Raw genomic sequence first — 20,741 nt, 5'->3', positions numbered from 1 at the left:
GAGAGGAAGAGAGAGAAGTGGAATCAGCGCATCTATGACCAGCCAGTTCGGCAGTCTTTATACAGCATGTCATCACTCTGAAATTAAATGAATACATCACTCTGTGCCTGTGCTGGGCACCGACCTGACACCCTGTCTTCATCATGCTCCTGGAGCCAGAGCCGCTGATACTTGTCAGCTGGAGAAGAATCATTTGCATCGAACGAGGAGCAAAATGAGAACGAGAGCTCTCCAGCTTCGCCTCTCCCACTGATGGAAGCCTCCTCGGGGCTTCAAGAGACCCGGAATCACCGAACGAGCAGAAACACTGTTATCCTGATTTGACTCATGAAATAATCATCAAAGACATTAACTCCACTCCACAGCTAGTGTTTATTTTATGAACTATTTAATGGTAGCTATTGTATGCCTGTGTTACAGAACATTAATGAGAGGGGGTGGAGAGCTGCAGACTATTGGCAGGCAATAAGTTTATTATGAATAGCTCAGTCTGATGGACACAAAAATTTGGCTTGCCTCCTTTGGAGCTTTTTCTATGCAAAATACAAAAAATGAGCCTTATCTGTTTCCACAGGCTTTCTTTTATTGATGATCCTTTCATAAGCAGCATCATGCAAAGCTGTTGTTATACTAATGGCATCTGCATGGATCTGAAATACTCCAACTGTGAGCATCTACAGCTTTCAGAATAAGAAAAATAATGTTTGCATTTCATACAAATAAAAGACATGGCTGCCAGTGTTGATGAAGGGATTGTTGTGATGCGAAAATTAAACTATTGTGGAAGTCTCTGCAGGGAAACAAACAAAAAAAAATGCTACAGAATATAATAGTCATTTATTGCACAATCTAAAACATTTTCAACTTGTGATACGTGAAGTTTTATGATAAGATAACAAGTGAATGGGTGGGTTAGTGTTTGGACCAAAACATGCATTTACAAATCACTGAGTGAAAAACTGTAATTCAATTTCCAAATGCTTGAGCAAATATTTGCAGCACTATGGCCAAATTTAACTGTTGCCAACCAATCAGAGTGTTTTAAAAGAAGAAGAAGATGATGATGATGATAGCAAAATAACTACAGTATAAAACTTGTAATAGCAAGGTCATAAAATGTCACACACTACTCAAAACCAGCATACATTTACATGTAGGACAGTTTAAGAAACATATTTTCAAACTGGTATGACTTTGCTCTGCCCATATGCCGTACCAGAAGTTAGGACAAATAGACAGATATTTATTAATACACAAAGTTTTATTGTAATGCAGCACTCTTACTGGATAGTGATTCTTTTTGTGAAATACATTTAGGAGCAATTACATTTTACGTCGAGGATGTAAAGTCCCAACACCAGGATAATAAAGTGACTAATGACTGCAGCGTTAAATACCTTTCATCTAATCTCCATAAATCCCATCTCTACTTGTCACTTCACAGTTTGAATTTATAGCACCGCCACAAATCTTCACCTGCGTTTCATCAACAAGCCTTTCAAGCAGGCGTGCCGTGGTGGCGTAGGGGTTAGCGCGACCCATGTTTGGAGGCCTTGAGTCCGACGCGGCTGTCGTGGGTTCGACTCCCGGACCCAACGATATTTGCCGCATGTCTTCCTCCCTCTCCTCCCCCCTTTCCTGCCAGCCTACTTTGATATAAGGGACACTAGAGCCCACAAAAGACCCCTGGAAGGGGAAAAAAAAAAATTAAAACAAGTCTTTCAAGCTGCAACCAATCAGGGTTGTAATATTCTTGATGTTTTATTTCATTGTGATTTTTTTTGACTGATTCAGTTAGTTTTAATAAGTCTATACAATGGGTTTGCTAGTTTTTATTAGTTATCAGTTAATTATTGTTTAGTTTTAATATAGATTTTGTTAGTTTTTTCATACTATGGTACGTTTTTAGGTGCAGAATTAAGAAAGGTTGAAGTATTACGTATGTTGTGATTATGTATTTGGTGATTACGTGTTGAATACTCAACAGATGACACCATTTTCAAAAATGTATTCAATTATTTTTGAACAACCAACTGACTGGTGCTTTATCCAAACTTTTGCTGTTGCCTTTCTGAAGAATAGCATAAATGATGCCACTGCATTTAGACGAGTTGCATGTTATAGTTTACTTCCTGAAATCTTACAACAATGGACAGCAAAAAAAAAATACATTCTTTCACATGCTATCCATAACCACGCTGCCGCAGTAGAACACTTCTAACAAAATTAAGCCTGGAGATGTAGGTACTACTAAGTTAGTGCAATGCTCTACAGTCGAGAGGAAAATATCGCAGAAAAACTGTTGAACTACTCAAAATCACTCGGATTCTTCCTGTTTCTCCGTATGCTACATAAATACTCGTTGCCATAGCAACTGACTGACAACAGGTCCACTAGTGTATCAGGATCCAACACCAAAAAACACACAAACATTTCCCACACAAAGAACAGTCAGTTACAGTTTTATGTTTTGAGGCTTGATGTTTATTTTGCGATTATTGACAAGTGATCGTATCAACACACAAGTGGTTAATTATTTAACTTATTTACCTCCTCTATTGATAATCTGTCAGAGTTGGAGTGTGAGTCTCCTTATTTTTATTTTTTAACTCATCTGAAGCACACCAAATTTCGCAGAACATCTAAATGTTATGGTTGTCAGAGTCAAGTTAGCATAGCAGACCTGCTACCCACTTCCTCGCTTTTTGTCCTTAATTAAAACTTCTCACTGACCAGTAAAATGTGATACCTTTGGATCTAATTATTCAGTTGTCATAGCAAAGTACTGTGTCTCCTTTACATATACATTAGACATGTATTTAAGATTTATGGCGTTATGTTGACAACTGTACAGCTAAACCAAAGGTAGTCATTGGTGAGCAGTTTTTTGGGATTTTGACGTCACTTTGCAACGTGACTGTAGATTTAATGATTAATAAAATAGGGGATCTTGTGAAGCTCCAAAGCACTGAGCATTAAGCAAACAAAGAGAGTCACATGATGGCACACTGTTTACTGAAATGAAGATTTTGGGCAGAAGGCAAGGTTCACACATTGTGTGTGACAGCTCAGAGAAGAAGCTGTTTTGGTGACAAGTGGTCTTCATCAAAATGCAGGGGCATCATCAGTAAGAGAAAAGTTTTGGAAATGAATGCCTGCCTCAGAGTGCTGGACTAGCTGTATATCATCCTGTCCTTTTCCCTCACCTCCAGTGTCACATCGCTATTTTATGGTGGGTAGCTGACAGCCAATTATCTGCTCAATAGGGAGGGTCAGCCCTCTCAGGCTCATCTCTGGTACAGGAGAAGGAAATAAGGCAGATACTACAACGGCAAAACAGACCGACGCCTTTAGATAATGGCCTGGAAAACCTGACTAGGTTTGCACACAAGGATTACAATTTAGTTGTCACAGGTTTGGCTGTCCTTGATTCAGGTTCTCGCAATGCTGGAAAGGTATTAGCAGGTAGGTGCAACTTCCACAAGTGACCACAGCTTGAGGTATACGGATCAATTTGCAGGAGAAAATCAATTCTCATTTTCACAGTTTGGACTGCGTTAAGTGGTTCATTATCAGAATAAAAGTATTGTATGACAGAGACCCCTCTAGTTTTTGGTGTGGGCTTCATGACTGGGTTTAAATGGTCAGATACAGGGGGATCGTTTAATATATATATATATATATATATATATATATATATATATAGAGAGAGAGAGAGAGAGAGAGAGAGAGAGAGAGAGAGAGAGAGAGAGAGAGAGAGAGAGAGAGAGAGAGAGAGAGAGAGAGAGAGAGAGAGAGAGAGAGAGAGAGAGAGAGAGAGAGAGAGAGAGAGAGAGAGAGAGAGAGAGAGAGAGAGAGAGAGAGAGAGAATAAACATTTACACACTTGTTTTTCTCACACAACTCTAAATACTGGTTCAGAAATTGATTAAATGCATTTTTGACTACAATTTCTCTAAATAATTACATATGCTTCTGACAAGCTCGGTTTGGATGGAAAATGTCCAAATTTAAGATTTCTGCATGACAACTACATATCTAGAGAGGCTTACACAAATTACTGTAGAATGGAGAAACTCAAATAAGAGTCTGACTCTTAAATGGATTCCTGAGGTGTTACTGCTAATCTGAAGATCTGCTTACACTGATAACTATGATGAGGTATTAGGGTTATTGTTCGTAAAAATAAATAAATTAAAAAACTCTTGAGAGGTTAATCTCAAAGTTTCTAGAAAAAGTAAAGACATTTTTTAGATCAAAACTTCTAAATATTTGCAGATAAAAACTCACAAATTTTGATATTAATCTCAGAAATTTTCTAGAAAAAACTTGGAAATTTACTGATACTTAAAAAAAATGTATTCCTTTAAGGGCTGAAAGGATCCCTAGTAACCGATAAACCATTTCAGCCAAGGTAATTATGGTCCAGATATGATGGATTATTATGAATGCTCATTATTTTCAGTGCAAAAAGGGTCAATTATTAAGTGATTGTTTTGTTTTATACGTTTCTGTATGTTACAACTGTACAAACAAAGAACAGTGATGGTGTTAGGACATGAATTGTGGTGGAGTTTCACCTCAATCACCAGCAACTACCAAGGAACATGAAACTCTTCTCTGTAAAATAATTATTGCCTGGGCAAGCAGCTACAGTTTAATGTCAGAGCTCAAATTAATCTGGCTGCTTGTACATCAGAGAACTGATCATCAGGAACCAAACAGCCTGGGAAGAGGACGGTTTGTACAGACTCAAACAGATTATGAGTTCATTTCAGACCAAGCCAGTTTTAATTGTAGGGTTGCAACTGCTATTTAGTAATCAAATAATCTATTGATTATTTTGACAATAACCACATAAAAACATGCCACATTCTACAGATTTTTCATTTAACCACAAGCTGTTTAATACCATGTCAGAAATACTTGAAGAGTTTTTGCTAAAACTTATTTACAGTCCAAAGGTGTTTTTAGCTTATATGCAAAATGTATATTCCTTTTGTACAATAAATAGCCTTTTTGGAGTTACTCCAGTTAACTAATCGACTAATAAGTTAGTTGACGGTTGTGAAAAATCGTTTAATCACAATTAATCCAATTAATCGTGTCAGCCCTGTTTCAATTTATGTTTAATCTGGCAAAAGTACGACAGTTGTAATTCATAGAAGTTTTCTGAAGTTTTCTTTGGACTTAATAGGCAACTAGGAGATCAAAAACAATTTGACAAACTTCTACATAAAACTCCAATTTCAAGTGTATTGGGATAATATACACAAAATCCTGTCCATGTTTTCTGAATTGTACAAACTAACGTTACTCTAGATGTAAAAGTATGTTCTGTATTTTTTGTTGTTCTACAACTACAACATTCCCCTTAAAGAAATCACAGCCAGTAAGTTAAATCACAGGAGTAATCCAGGGAGCAGAGAGTGGAAACTGGTACTAAGCTAAGGTTGAGAGGGTGCGCCGCATCCCGCATCCCCACAGACCAGATCAGTCAGTCAGTGTTGATGCTGGCAGGCCGTCTCTCTACAACATTCAAACAAATTCTATCTGATGGTAGAGAAATGTTGAAAATCCACTTCACACTTCTGAAAGCAAAAAAGGAAAGGTAGACAACAACAATAAACGTTGTGCTGGCAGCACACCAACTACAATAAATATCTCTGGCCAAAACTGATAAACTACAGAGGAAGTTGCAGTTTTGGCAGACAGGAGTCCCAATAAATATTATTTTGTTCCATCTCATTGAGTTTTTCACACATGTTCTTTACATGAAAAAAAAAATCGAAAGATAAGAGTAAAAAAAATGTTCTTTATTTACAAAACAAAATAAATGACAAAAAAAGTAAAAAGTATTACAAATGAAAGCATGAGAAATCAATGCATACTTAGCATTTCTGTTTGGTAAGTGATGTATTGTTCAAGATACATTAAACATGATTGTGCTGAATAATGTATACATTTCCAATACGTTTTTTAAGCTTGTACCAAGATGCTGACCATAAGCATTGCAAGTATTTCGGTGAATAAAATAAATTTAAAAAAAGAGGGGCTGCTATCATCAAGATTTTTGCTTTAATGTAGGAGTGACTGGGATAAAAAGCAAATCCCGGTTTGTTGGTTCGGCTTTAATTAAGTGTAACAAACCCATAAAATCTATTGTTTTTTGCTGATAAGCCATTTGTCTAGATTATTTAAGGTTCTGTCTTTATGTTTATATGCTACTTTTGACATTTTTGTGTACATTTGTTAAGTTTTGCATTACTTTTCCTTAAACTGTCCCAATAGTCAAACAGTTTTCCATAAATAATTTGCAGTCCATTAGTGAATCTGCAAATATTGAACTGAGCATAGACTGGGCTCTACCGAACAGTTAATTAACTAATTCTACAAATTTAAGTTAAAAGTGTCTTTGTCAGAATAATTTCCCTCAAGAAAAAGTAATATTTATTCATCAGTAGCTATTTATCAACACATTTAATAAAAATCTTTTCTTCGTGTATTAATGTCAAGGCTCATTATAACTGAGTTATTCCTACTTTATTAAGTTTATGTTAATATTACCATGTTAAAAAGAACTGCTTTAAAAATCATAAAGTTGTATATCCAATATTTCCATCCTCAAGTATTGAATCCTGCTAACTTTGAGATGCTGCAAATGCTGACTGATGTGTGAAATTTGTTAGGATTTAATGTCTGCCAATTGAAAAATAATTTTGCCAACGGTGTAATATTTAGCTCTTCCTGCACTCAAAACTTTGCAACAAAGTACGGACAACAGAGTCCTTTCTCAGCATATTTTATTAAAGAGAATAACCTGTATTCTCTGTTGAATCGAGTGGCAAGGAAAGAAACGGGATTCTAGAGCTACAAAAGTAGCAGGCAAATGAACAGAGCAGCTGGATGAGCAGGCTGTGCATCTTTAGAGTTGGAGTATTAAGGTGGGAAGACCAGCGGAGAGAGACTGAGCTTTGAGTTAGTTCATCACACAGCTTCTGCCACTTGTCGACAATGAAAGCGTTCCTGGAACCAGGAAAACTGCTGTCTAGGCAGAAATCCTCTTCTTTGTTGTATTCCACCAACTGGAGCAGCAATAAACCTTTCACCATGTTGCCTAGCGCTTGGCACAAAAAGAGGAAAAAAAACACTTCTGCTTTTGCAATAACTTCAGAGAAACGTCTCCATTCAAAAGACATTTTTGCTTTGAGGGTGAGGAGAGAAGAAGCGCAGAGAGGAGGCTATTATCATATTGTGAAAACTCAGTTAACAGAGGAGGTGGGTGGAAAGAAGGGTGGATTTGAATGTGCTGAGAGAAAGATGTAAGTAAGTAGCTATAAGACAGAGAGGGGACGTGTGATTGGATTTGGCTGAGTTGTAGAGGTGCTCTGGCTGTCGGGCAGCTGGCTGAATGGTAGGCTCCAGTTTTAATGGAAACGAATGGGCACAGGCAGAGGACTCTAATAGGGCCTTCAGAGATGATTCAAGACTTCAGAGCAAATCTGCGGTCACAAAGCAACACAGGTCTGCTCAAAGCCAGTTGAGACTCTTCTCATCTCATGCAATTTAATTACTCCGCAGTACAGGGGTCTGTGTCACATGACAGCTTGCCTCAAAATAACTGCAGTCTGTTGCAACTTGGACAGATTTGAATCTGAATTTACAATTTTTCTAACACCTGACAACACAAAGTTTGAAGTAGAGAGACAGATCATAAAACTGTAACATTGCAATGAGTTTATAATGATTTCTCAACATTTTAAATGTCAAACTGCTCTAGGTTTAATCATGCTACAGAAGTCTCTCAGATCAATAAAACAGAAGGAAAAATGCTGCCCTACTCTTACCTTCTTCTTTTAACTGTGGTTACAATAATTTCAGTTATAGCTGAACTATTGGATCAATCAATGAATCAATCTTTAGCGCAATTTCACTGCAAAATATTATCATTATTTCACCATTGCCCTCAGAAATAAGATAACAGCATAGCAACACAAAAACATGCATTTAACATAGGATTCACATTACTTGATGTTGAGGTTCATTGAATTTGTTTTAAGTAATTTTTTTTTTTTAAAGTTATATAGCTCCTGTCTTTTTAGGGGGCTGATCACTTCTTTGCACAAAAGTTAATGCCAAACAATAGAGCCTTCTAAGATCACTTAAAGAACATCGGGGTACCAAAAAGAGCACAGGAAGATTCAATTTCTGATGAATCCTAAAACTTCCTACATTCCTGAAAACAGAGACTGCAGCTGATTGTGGATTGGTAAAGCCAGCAGTCTCAACCACCAGGACTTCTGCAAGTAACACAACTGCTGAAATAACAGAGACAAACTTTTTAATTATGCTTCATAAACGTTTGCACAATTAATATCTTGATCCTCGAAGCACGAGGTTTCCTTATACCTTGAAGCCTCTTGTATCAAGCTGCCCAATATCAGATATTTAATCTAATTTGCTGGCATGCAAAGCTGAAAACTCAACATTTACTTGTATTTTTTTATGTACTATGGATCCATATTTTGTTTGCCATGTTTGTTGTTGTGTACAGGATGTTTTTTGGAATGCAACTTCTGGGCTGTGTGCAGCCAGCAACAAAAAGCAGAACACACACGCCATAAAAATGCAGCAATCAATTCAAATTACTGTCTCTCTCCTCCTCCTCTTTGTTCTCTGTCTGTGAGCACATCTGTGCTATGCAGGTATTCTGGCTCTCTTGGCAGAACAACAAAATTCAAACAGAAATCCAGCTAATACCTCTGTGAACAGACTGTACAAAAGCATGGACTTCTTTATTTTTGTTCAAGAACGCAAATAATATAAAGCAACAAGAATAAATAAGGTCATTACTTGTTGAGTGACCACATCCACTAACTTTTACTTTTAAAAGACTCTTAAAAACAGTAACCAAAAACAATAGCTAGGTCATCAATCATTTCATTACCTAACTGCAAATTTCATCTTTAACACTGTCAGTAAGCCTGTTGTAATAACCAATTAATTAATCAAATGATAAATTAAAATTAGCTCAATAATTTCCATTCTCATGATTAATATTTTTTGAGGGGCAAATTCCACAATCTTTTTTATTTATAATTGTGGTTGTATGTGGTTTTAATTTGCATTTTATTAATGCTTTTTGTCATGTTTTATTTTTTATATTTAAAATGTCTTCCATTTTATGTGCGAAGTATGTTTTACAAAAAATTTGACTTTATTGGTCTTTTAGAGAGGGAGGATTATAAAATTATAATTACGTTACTTGAAAATGTTTTCAACAAAATCATCATTTATCGCAAAAACATTTTTGGGGACAATTTATCATCCAGCAAAATGTGTTACCGTGACAGGCCTGCCAGCAAATTTTGCTTGTTGAACAATTAACAATGAAGAACTTATTGAGTTAAAAAAATATTGTGAAGCAAAACTACGATTAATAGAGATAAAAAAATAAACTGCAAAACTGCAGTTTGAAAAACAGAATTTTTGATTGCGATATTAGCCAGAGGGCTGCCAAAGGGTAAGCTCATGATAAACATCATGTTTTTAAATTAGTTAGATTTGTTGTGTTTGTTTTTTTCCTAATAGGAAAGTCTTACTCAACTACAAGAAATGTTTGGATTTATAAGTTCCATAAAAAGTTGGAACATCTGTGTAAACATCATTTGCGCTGCAAAACATCCCTCTCAAACCAATTGAAAGGTGGTAAATAGCTTTGAAGTTGGTATGCCTGACAACTGGGTTTGCTAGAGTGTGGCTGAGTGTCTCTAATATAACATTTGCTTAGTCCGAGCGCTCCTCTGAGATACATATGTTGCATGATGCGTGTCATTGTGCCTGAAGGAGGAGAGCTGTTCTGTCAAGTGGCCCCATTTAGCCTTGCCTCACTGTTGTTTGGTCAACCCACTGTGCAACAATGATGCCTGCAGGTTATGTCACAGAGAAAGTGAAGTCGGAAAGAAAGAGAGCGGACTGAAAATAAACTCTCAGGGTCACCTTAAAAGCACAGACGAAGACGAGATGTGCTCCTCTCCAGAGTACGCTTTGCAGAGTAATCTGTGCTTTTCATAGAAGTAAAGGGACTTAGTGTACACAAAAACACAAATACACAAATACTGCAAACAAACTAATATTATTTTTCTTAAATTAATCTTTGGGCTATTTCTTTCAGTTTTGTACATGTACAGACTTGCAGCCAATTTTTAGTGGAGAGCATCTGTGAACATCAGTTTTCAAGTGTAACTTCTTAATTTGATTTGAGGCTGTACTTTGACTGGGCCATTCTAAGACAGTGAAGCTGTGAATCGGTGCTTATGATCAGTGTTCATTTTAGACCGTCCATTTAAATACAGCAACATAAACGGACCTTTAAAATATGGACAGTGGGTCCAGCGGATCAGGAGTGAAAGCCATTCATTTAGAAGAATCTTTCCTTTAGTACTGCCCTGTATTCAGCTCCTATTGGCGGCCCATTATCTGCGACCAGCTTTCCTTTCCCTCCTGTTGCTGCCAACACCATGTTTGAAGGTGCAAGTTCAGACATGTGAGCAGTTTTAGCTTTCTGAAACACAACATACAAAGACCAAAATCTGAACTTTTTTCATCTTTTGATAAAAACAAAGGTCCCTGACCTTCCTTGTAGCAAAGATTCTTTTAACTATGACTTTTTTCGTTCCACTTTCCATAGGGCTGGGTGGTAAGCGTTTAATGTCAGCTGTTATTAATTATTTTTTTATGAATCTGAAACATTGCCAAGCTGGTGGCACGACCTTTCCTGTTTTATCCACAGTTTTTAATCCACGCCATCGTTGTTATTATTTTAAAGCAGCTATGAGGTACAGTAGCAAACTTTAAACTACTGCTGCGCAAGTTACTGAATAAGTTGTTGCTAGGTAACCAGAAGTTACTCAACAGGTTGTTGCTAGATAACCAAAGAGTGAGTGAGTTAGTTTGCTTAACTTGAAATGAGAGGTTGAGCAGCTAAAGGCTTTCCTCTGCCTACATACCCCAGAATGCTGTGCGGTTCTGGTTCAGTTATTTAATATTCTGTCAGATGCATTATCTACAGGTATTGATCACATGTTTATTGCAATATATATTGTTATTGATTTATTCTCTAGCACAATTTTTCCAAAAAGGCCAGATAAGTAAAGGTCCTGAAACACAGGACCTTTACTTATAAAGGTTACTTACTTACCTTTCAAATACAGATTTCCTGTATTTGAAAGTTCCAGTTTCAAAGGGGAGACCGGGCTGCAACACACCAAAAGTTTAGGATATTGTTTTAGTATCACTGGTTTAAAGTTCTCTACAACTTTACCCCTGACTTGTCATCATACCATTTGCTCACTGCTGTTCTCTAGCAAACCTCTGATGCCTTCCCACAACAGCTGGATGTGCACTCAGATTAAATTGCACAGATGGACTCCTAATGAACTTGTAAAGTGATTGGAAGACAATCTTTTAAGATAAAGAGGAAGAAAAACAAATTTCTAAAGAATTTTGAACGCCATTTTTCTTCCACAGTACAATTAGGTAATATTACAGGGGTATGCCATTTTTTTTGCAAGGTTCTATTATGTAAGCCACTTTTTAACTCTGTAATCACATTTCCAACAGTGTTATGATGATGTTTACAGATTAGATTTACTCTAGAACTCATGAGACCCTGTCCAGTACAAAGCCTGTAATTGATAGATAGCTCTATTATCATACAAAAAGTTTTCAATTTGAAAACGTCCCTTAGCAATTTTATACAAGCAATTACATTTAAAGAGAATCTGATTTCTACACTTCTCTAAATGCATGCTGCTTGTGCCCTATAGGTTTGCAGTCATAGCTTTGAACACAAAAAAGCTGAAATTGTAGTAATATGAAGTACTTTATACCTTCTTAGATACCATCAGTTAACTTTTGTCAGAGTCCCACAATTCTGAAGCACATTAGCTGAAAGTGCTGCTTTTTAAGGGTTTTTGTGCTACACTCTAGAAGAACAACTCCGTCCTTAAAGGTCTGTCCATCAGCATACGGTCCATCTGGTCAGCCATTGTGTATGACTTTGATTTTGTCTTTATGCTCTACAAACATAGCATACGAACTCATTCACAGGCTCGCTGAGCTGCATGTCTTACAGAACTGTAGGCTTTTACCTTCAGAGGCTGAGATGAAAATCAATGTTGCCTGCCCTTTAAAACAATTCACAGCTGTGGAGTTTCTCAGGGGGCTGGAATGAGCTCACTACTCCCTCTTTTATATGTCTTACAGCATGGAGTTCTGCAGTAACAATCCGTCCACTCCCTCAATTTCTTTAAGACCCTAATTAACCAAAGAAGTCTTATAGATGGTTTTTCTTACTCAAAAAATGGTATTTTCTGAACTGGATGTTTATGGTAGCTCATTATGAAATAGCATATTCTAGTTAGGCTTCCACACTTTTACTGATTCACGTCTAAATACACGAAATGCAGCACATTGTTTGGTAGTTCACCCCTATGTTCTTTTGACTGAAAATGTGAACTAGGCAACATTCAGCTCTGAGTGTACATGTAGAAAAACAACATGATTCCAGTCAATCAGTAATACAGTTTGACTTAGACTAACATTTATGTAAACTGCATTCCACTTCACTTAAAGGTGACTTATTATGCTTCCTTGAACAGATTAGGATGGGTCTACGGGATATACAAAACTATTTTTTGTACAAAACATTCTTAGATAAGATTTTAGTCTGATCAGTTCTGCCCATTCTGAGCACCTTTCAGAATGAACTGTTGCTTTAAATCCAAATAAGCTGCTGCTTTCCACGCCCCACAACTCAATGTTCACTTGCAGGTGAAAATAGCTGCAAAAAGACACACAATTACACAATTGTACATATTTGAAAAGCAGTAGAGGAGCCTCGTGCACAACCAACAAAAATGCAGCAAGTAGTTTCTGAATGGTAAATCATCAGCAATCTATGTACTAGGGGTAAAACAAGCTCACCAAACATTCTGGAAAACAGGTTGCTAAGTGACAGGTGACGCTGCTGGCTGTGGTTGCTAAGTAACGGGCTGGGTTTTGCTGGGGTTGCTAGGTCAGGGGCAGTGGCTGCTAATTTGTAACTTTACACTCTGGAGGTTTTTGAAACAACTCATTTTCCAAAAGACACACAAAAAAAACATTAACTTGTTGCCAAAAGATGTCTTTTTTTTTTTTTAAGCAGTTGGGCTGTTTTTAGAAGCAGTAGTTTCCCAAATGGAAGATTTGTGAATTTTGCATTATACATCACCCTTAACATTTCAAGAAGCTTCAAGCAAGACAAGCGATGCACTTTGAGTTCCATTGAAAATGAACGTACTCTGTATTACATGCAAGATAATATTTTGGGAATGAGAGCAGCGGGACAATTAGTAGAGGATAATAGATGGATTACCTGTGCTCTGACTCATGGATTGAGAATATGACTCCCGATGTGGAGGACTTCTGCTGGATGGTGGCCAAGAAGGTGAATTCACTTTTACTCCTGAACAGTTGCACCACTCTTTCTGTGATGTGTGGTGGTCCATGAACTGCCCTCCCAACATCTACAGGAATAAAATAAAATAAAATAAAATAAAGGTTAAACTCTTTTCACAGCCAGTGCACCGTCTTGCCCCCTCTGTGCTACTGTCACCAGTATGAGAAAACTATTACTGGGCTCACATGGAAAAATACACAGTGGTATTTTTGCTCTTGCACTTCTTTTCTGCAATACAAGTTTGTCTAGCATATTGTAAAAAAATAAATAAAAATAAAACTGTTGGTGTGATGAATCTCCATGTGCCAATTTAGCAGCCTTAACATTTTTAAGTGAATTTGTGCATTTTTTCCTTTTGTACCAAATATGTATATTTTTTCCTATTTGGGCTGTAAAAAATAAAAAATAAGTAAAAAATATTTAGTAAAAAATATGTTCCATTTGGTTATCCATAAGCTAACTAAACAGTCAATTTCAGCAGAGTAATATGTAATATATAGACATATAGCTCCACAATATAATCAAACACAATCTGGGGAAACTGAATAACCTTACACAATACTTTATGTTTTCTATCAATAATCTCATTCAATCCATGTGTAATTAGTGTGAAACAATGTAGAACCAAATTCCTAAAACTCCCTGGAGACAAGAAAATACACAAAAACAAAACCAAAATAAAACCACCTCTAGATAGAGTATCTGGGAATTTATAGTTTGAGCTCAGATGGAAAAAAGTCTTGTATAATAAACAATAAGGCTCTTTATGATCTAAATTCTACAAAAATCTACTGCTAAAAAGCCAAGCTCTGATATCTGATTTTATACAAGTTCTAGATCAATAAGGCTAGGAGGCCGAGTCGTTTGTGTGAAACAGTTCTGATTAAACATGTCCCTAATGATGATAATGATTACATTCGGGATCTGCTGCAAACTCATTAGTGCCAGAAGATTTAATTAACCTGTTTTCAGAACATGCAAAACATCCAACATGGAAAGTCCGTCACAATAACACATTTTCCTGGGCAATAAATTATCCCAGTAATTATTATGATAAACGATAATATTGTTTTGAGACCATTTTCAAGTAACTTCAATGTTTGCCCTCTCATAGACCAATCAACTTTAATTTTGTTAAAAGAACACTTATCACTGTAACTGGAAGATATTTTACATATCGAAATAAAAACCACGGCCAACAGAAAGCATAAAATATTATCGGAATAGAAAAGATTGAGCTCATTTTAATTCATCATGTGATTAATTGATTTACTGCAACAGGCAAAGGGAGGACTTGTGCACATGCAGAGTGGAGGGAACACGTGCCTGAAACCCCAGAGTTGCAACTCCTGCGCTTCCACAATGCAAGCTTTACATGACAGACAGTCCAGTGGAGAGAAGCCTGTAGTTGTCTCAAGCAAAGGGCTTTTAAATCTCCCCAGGGTGACAGCAGCCTGCCTGCCCTCACACTCAGCCTCCCCACTGTCACAGCCCAGTTGATGGAGAGTCACTTCTCCCAGCCTTCGACTTTTTTCCACATGCAGTCTCTCTGACCAGAGTCAGACATTAGATCATCCACTTTAATCGACAAGGACACCAGCCCCGTTTCTACGGTGAGAAGGCGGTCAGACCTCAGATTTCTTAACCTTCACCCAACTGACAACTAAAACACAGCTGTCACGTGTCAAGGTCAACAGATATGCATTGATTTAATTATAGTACATATGTACATGTGAAGTTCTTCCTCGTCACAGCCTTAATTAGCTCCAGCAAATTGAGGTAAAGACTTCTATCCAATAAATGTTGGACATTAATGTAGGCAAAGTTCATTCTGTGTACATCAGTTCCTGAGATCAACTGTTTAATCTAATAGATTAGCTCATCCAGCAGCAGAAGACCACACCAGGTGTCGCTTCTATCAACTAACAGGAAACTGAGGCAGAAATCCACTCAGGATCAACAAAACTGGGCAATAACCTACTGCTGTGATTTCAGCTGCAACATTCAGATGCTAGAGGCTACAGCTAGGAGTTTAATGATGTGGAAGACTTGTTCTCTCTCTTTACTATTGTTTAAACACCAGCAGTGGACAGAAATAGAGTACATTTACTTGAAAACTTAAGTACATTTTTTGAGCATCTTTACTTGAGTATTTATTTTTTGGGGAACTTGTGCCTTTCAACTCCACTACATTTCTAAGACACTTGTAGTTATCTTCTCCTTTTGGCTTGGCATAGATTACTTTACTTACAGTTAACAGTGTTGCTTTTAGTGGGGAGAAGAAAAAGGTGGTGGGGGGGGGGGGGGGGGGGTTCTTCTTTGTTGGGCAAGAGAATGCCTTACATAACATAATGAAAGTAATGAAAATAGCATCATTCTTATTGCATATGATGTAAACTTTATAATAAAGTGATTATACATGTCAATACATCATCAGGTCATTTCACCAAGTTGCAAGGTTCTGCAAAAGCACTCAAAAATACAGCAATATACTGATATTAGAAAATATAATTTGTACTTTTGACTAATTAAAAATTAAAAGAGCTCCAATCTAGCATTAGCATTGTGAGGTAGAAATATGGAATGACTTCATGCAATGCAGGTTAACGTGTTCCCAGGTGAAGATGCCTCAGCAGCCGGTTGCAGAAGGTCTAGTCTTCGATTTCATTTTGATTTGTTCAAAGCATTTCTCCTATGTGAAAGCTTTCCCCAGAATCAGTAAAAGTCTGTGCTGCTTAATGCTAATTTCTGCAAGTATTTCTAGCACATTTTAGACATTGGTTATAATAAGCACCTCTCATGAGTAACCATGCCAACAGGGAACTTGTTTGCATGTAGGTACAGCTGATGGAAGCTCCCAAAGTTCATCCAGTGTCCAGAATAACACCTCATCTCTCAGGATTGGAAGTGAATATGTAAAAAATTTAATGTAACACAGAAAAGCAGAAAATAACAGCTAATTTCAACTACCTGCAGTGGCAATTAGCTCTTCTTCACCTTCTTTGGTTTCTTCAGTTCCTTATTAGGACTGAAACAAAAGGTCACACTTGGGTGCTGCAGCAGCCAGTATATATTCTGGATATATAGATAGTTATATACAGTACTTGTCACCAAGACTAACATCCATTGATGTCAAGTAATTATAGATTACAGTATTGACATTTAAAAAAAAAAGATGAAGTAATAATTTTAGAAGCCAACAAATTTTTTTCCAGGAAAGAAAAACAGTTTTAATTAAAGGATAGTTTTATGTCAGCAACTTTAATGCAACACAAGTTGATTTTCAAATTCTAAACTTTTTTACTAAAAATGTAATTTCCTATGATACTGTATACTGAGACAGTTCTACTGCACTTCAGATTGTTAAAAAAATGAAGCATTAAACCAATTCATTTATCATTTCTGTCTGAATCCCCAACACTACAGTGATGATGAGGAGCGATAAAATGGTGGGATTCTTGAAGCCTGTGCTGCATACATTACTCTCAGGTTCTTGTCGACATCAACAAAACCATTTACAGTGACAGGGGGAACAGGTAGAGTGGGATGGTTTGTCACCTAGTAGTCAGGTTGAAGTTTAGCGTAGCAGGCAGCAGCCAGCTGTCGCCCCCTCTCCTTCCCCATGTTACAGCTCATCACTTTAATCAGAAGCCTGGCGCTTCCTCCCCCAGTCTGGCAAAGTCTCACACATGTCCCCTTTAAGTGGCAGCGAGGAAGAGGAGCTAGACGGAAGTCCAGAGAGCCTTCACTCACCAAAGCTGCAGTTAGGCAAGTCTCTGAGGACTTGAGTCTGATTTGATATGGAAAACTAGCGTGACCTTGTTTCTACCAGATTAGCACATTACCGCATAATCCTTCAGTCTTTGCCACAGGCACAAAGCAGATCAAGGCTGAATTTTCTTCAGGAATCCAAAGTCCAGCATCCAAGAAACTTGCAAGAAAATGTCTCATTCTGCCACTCACTCAGGAAAAAAAACATGCACTGTACGGATATTTACAGTTAATGTCACAAAATTTAAAGATACTGAAGTCAAAGATTGTCATACATACACTGCAAAAACAAAATCTTACCAAGTATTCGTCTAATTTCTAGTGCAAATATCTTAGTACAATTGAAGACAAAACCAACTTACAAGTAACTTCAGGAAGATGTAGGAGTTTGTTTTAAGTCAATAATACCTTAATATTGATAAAAAAAAGTACTAGTTCCACTGCATATTATTCCACTTATAACATGGGAAAAATGTCTCGTTATGAGTGAAATAATCTGCCAGTGAATATAGAATTTTTTTTAATCAAGTGAATTAACAGGAAGGAGGTAACAAGAAAGGAGGGGAAGACGTGCAGCAAAGGTCACCAGGCTGGGAATCGAACCTGTGACCGCCACGTCAAAAACTAAGGCCTCCATATGTGGGTTGTGCTTAACCCCTGCGCCACCACAACTCCCCTAATGTAAAGTTCTTATTTGTTTCTAAACTTTTAAAGATTTCAAAAGCTAGATTACAGTTTTACTGTACATGAGCCAAGTGACACCTGCACAAGTGATGCAGATCCCTGGAGTTATATGTTTATATTTTTTTTAGTCTTCTGCAATGAAATGCTTCCAGAAATATTTTAGAAACTATAATCAAAGGAGCTGGACTGAAAATATCCTCTTCATCAAACTAGCCTTGTAGCTGAAAAAGGACACCAACCTCATGCGCATGTCTCTGATTTAGACTAAAAAAAAACTGTAAATTCATCCTTATTCACTCATACATTGAGTGAATAAGGGAACATGGAGATCTCTAATTGTTCTCCACAGTGTTTTTCACCTACTGCACAATTTCTGGCAGATTGAACCGAATGCAAAGGATTTTACATACGACTTAAACGATGAACATGTCTGCAGGATTCTGTTATAAACCTGGAATTATACTGGGACACAGCCAGGTTTAGTCTCTGTGCTACAGTAAAACATGTTGAATAGGAAATATATTTTCTATGTAGATGGTGGTGGATTTTCCTTAGTAAATGGAAATGTACCGCAGACCTTTAAGTGAGCTGTAATTAAACATTTACTTAAGAAACCTTCTCTCAATCAAAATGACTTCATAAACTACAGAGCTATATATAATCTCCCCTATTCTAAAATAATTATGAAATTAACAGCCAATTGAGGTTGTGAGCATCTAAATAGTAATGACTTGTTTGAAGAGTCAGATTTAAGAACTCTTCATAACACTGTACAGCAGTAGAGAAAGTCACTAAATAATATCATGGATTGTGTTTGTGTTCTTGTTCTATTAAATCTCAAAGCTGCATTTGATACAATTGTCTTAGAAAGTCTTGAGCAGAATTTAGGGATAAAGCAATCAGCACTAGGCTAGTTTAAAACATTATTTAAACGTAATCATTACAATTCAAAGTTACTTTTTGAGTACCACAAGGTTCAGTGTTTGAGTTAATTCTCTTTGCTACATCCATTTTAATTGAGACAGTTTGGGAAAATGCAACTGCTGATACTTAGCTATATCTATCCATAGATCCTTATGAAGCTAAGCAGTTATGTAGTCTACAGACATGTCTTTAAGTCAAAAACCTGGATGACTTAAAATTTTCATCACTTTGAGTAATAAACTGAACTTGACTGCATTATCTGATTACTGGGATCAATTTGTAACAGATTGTTTTTTTGTAACATGGATTGAGATAACATGTTGTGAATCGTCGTTATATAAAGTGCAGTTAACTGAATCAAACACATTCTGCTTATTTTTGCGGTATGATTTTTACCATAATTTCCAGACTACACAAGTAATTTTATTTCAGTATTACCTAATGTTTTCTTGTGTGATACTAAGGTAATCATACTACCAAATATCCTAATAGCTTACAATGTAAAAAGAACTGATTTATTAGTCATAGCTTAGAAACAATGTTCTACTTCAGTTTTCTAAAATTTCAGAATTTATTAAATCTGATAACTTAAAAAAAAATCATGAAATGATATCTTCAGGATAAAACAATCCTACGACATAAATCATTTGTCAGCATAGTTTAGCTGTATTTTATTGTGAAATTCTAATGATTGATGCCTGTCTGTCTTAATTCACAAGCGAGAACAAATAATCTGTTGTGAAAGAACCATCATCCAGTCAGTAACAAAAAAAATGCTTCCAAAAACACACAAGGCCTTGAAGCAGTGTGATTCAAAGAATCCTACACCAACTAAATTTCACTGGTTGAGCCCCTATTTTTCTAACCGTGATTGAAGCCAGTCATTTCTCCCACATTTTCAGCCCTCCAGTCATCTGCACATCCACAGCAGGCCATCCAGTCATCCATCCGGCACACTGTCCCTGAGGAGCTAGCCTGTTTTTGGCTGCTTTAGGCAGGTCTGCACTGGTGAGTAACGGAAAGAGACTGGACTGCTGAAGTAGGCTTGGACTGGAGTTGAGGACAAAGAACTGACACATGATAAGGAAAGAAGAAGAGTAACACACGACTCACAATGTTTAGAACAAACTCCACAACAAACACTTTGACTTCATTAGAGCTAAATCAGAGAAGGAGAAGAATTTTCTGCGATTCAAATTACACAGAGCTTTAAACTTAGAAATGTAGGAGCAGAGACATGTATAGCTACTGTCAAATAAGTAAATGAACAAGGTTATTGGTGTGAGAGGGAAAAAAGCTTCAAAATGTAAAGAAATGCTAAATACTAATTCAAACTGGCAGTGCAGCTGAGAGGGAACAGCGTTTGTACAAACAAAGAGGGAGAATACACTTTGATGCACATGAAGGATGCTGGAAGTGCATGTCAAGCAACCTCCAAACAGTTGTGCTCTCAGCAAGCATCTCCTAACTTAACTTGCATTTGAAGAGCTCCTCAGCTGCTGAAAAATTCATAAAACCAAATCAATGAAACATTGATACTTTTTCAGCCTCTCCTTCCCCTTTGTAAGAAGATAACCGACAGCAAACATTTAAAACCCTATATTTTCCATCCTGTTGGTTACCGGTGCGATGTCATGTGTCACGCATCTAATGAGGCTGGCCACAGATGGCAGCCTGAGTGTGTAGCTTCTGACAGAGGTAATAACCCTTTATCACACACCATCAGACTGAGTGCACTTTGATTACTGTAAATAACGATGAAACTCCGAGAAATAAAGACCATCCATATGAGGGCGAGTCGCCGGCTGTCACTTAAAGGACCATAATGTAGAGCACTGACAGATTTCTACATGGCAAATATT

General features: G+C 37.0%; 1 protein-coding gene across 1 annotated transcript in view; it reads right to left on the bottom strand.

The window, feature by feature from the left end:
- The window catches only part of nell1 (neural EGFL like 1), a 230,372-nt gene that overhangs the window by 187,309 nt on the left and 22,322 nt on the right, over positions 1-20,741 (bottom strand). Inside the window, exon 3 of the mRNA XM_023332459.1 lies at positions 13,417-13,567. Within this exon, the coding sequence (XP_023188227.1) occupies positions 13,417-13,567 (151 nt within the window). The remainder of the gene's footprint in view (positions 1-13,416; positions 13,568-20,741) is intronic.

This window comes from Xiphophorus maculatus, chromosome 4 (genome assembly GCF_002775205.1).
Source record: "Xiphophorus maculatus strain JP 163 A chromosome 4, X_maculatus-5.0-male, whole genome shotgun sequence".
Classification (NCBI taxonomy): domain Eukaryota; kingdom Metazoa; phylum Chordata; class Actinopteri; order Cyprinodontiformes; family Poeciliidae; genus Xiphophorus; species Xiphophorus maculatus.
The sequence above is the reverse complement of the archived record's forward strand: the minus strand, read 5'-3'. Positions and strand labels throughout refer to the sequence as shown.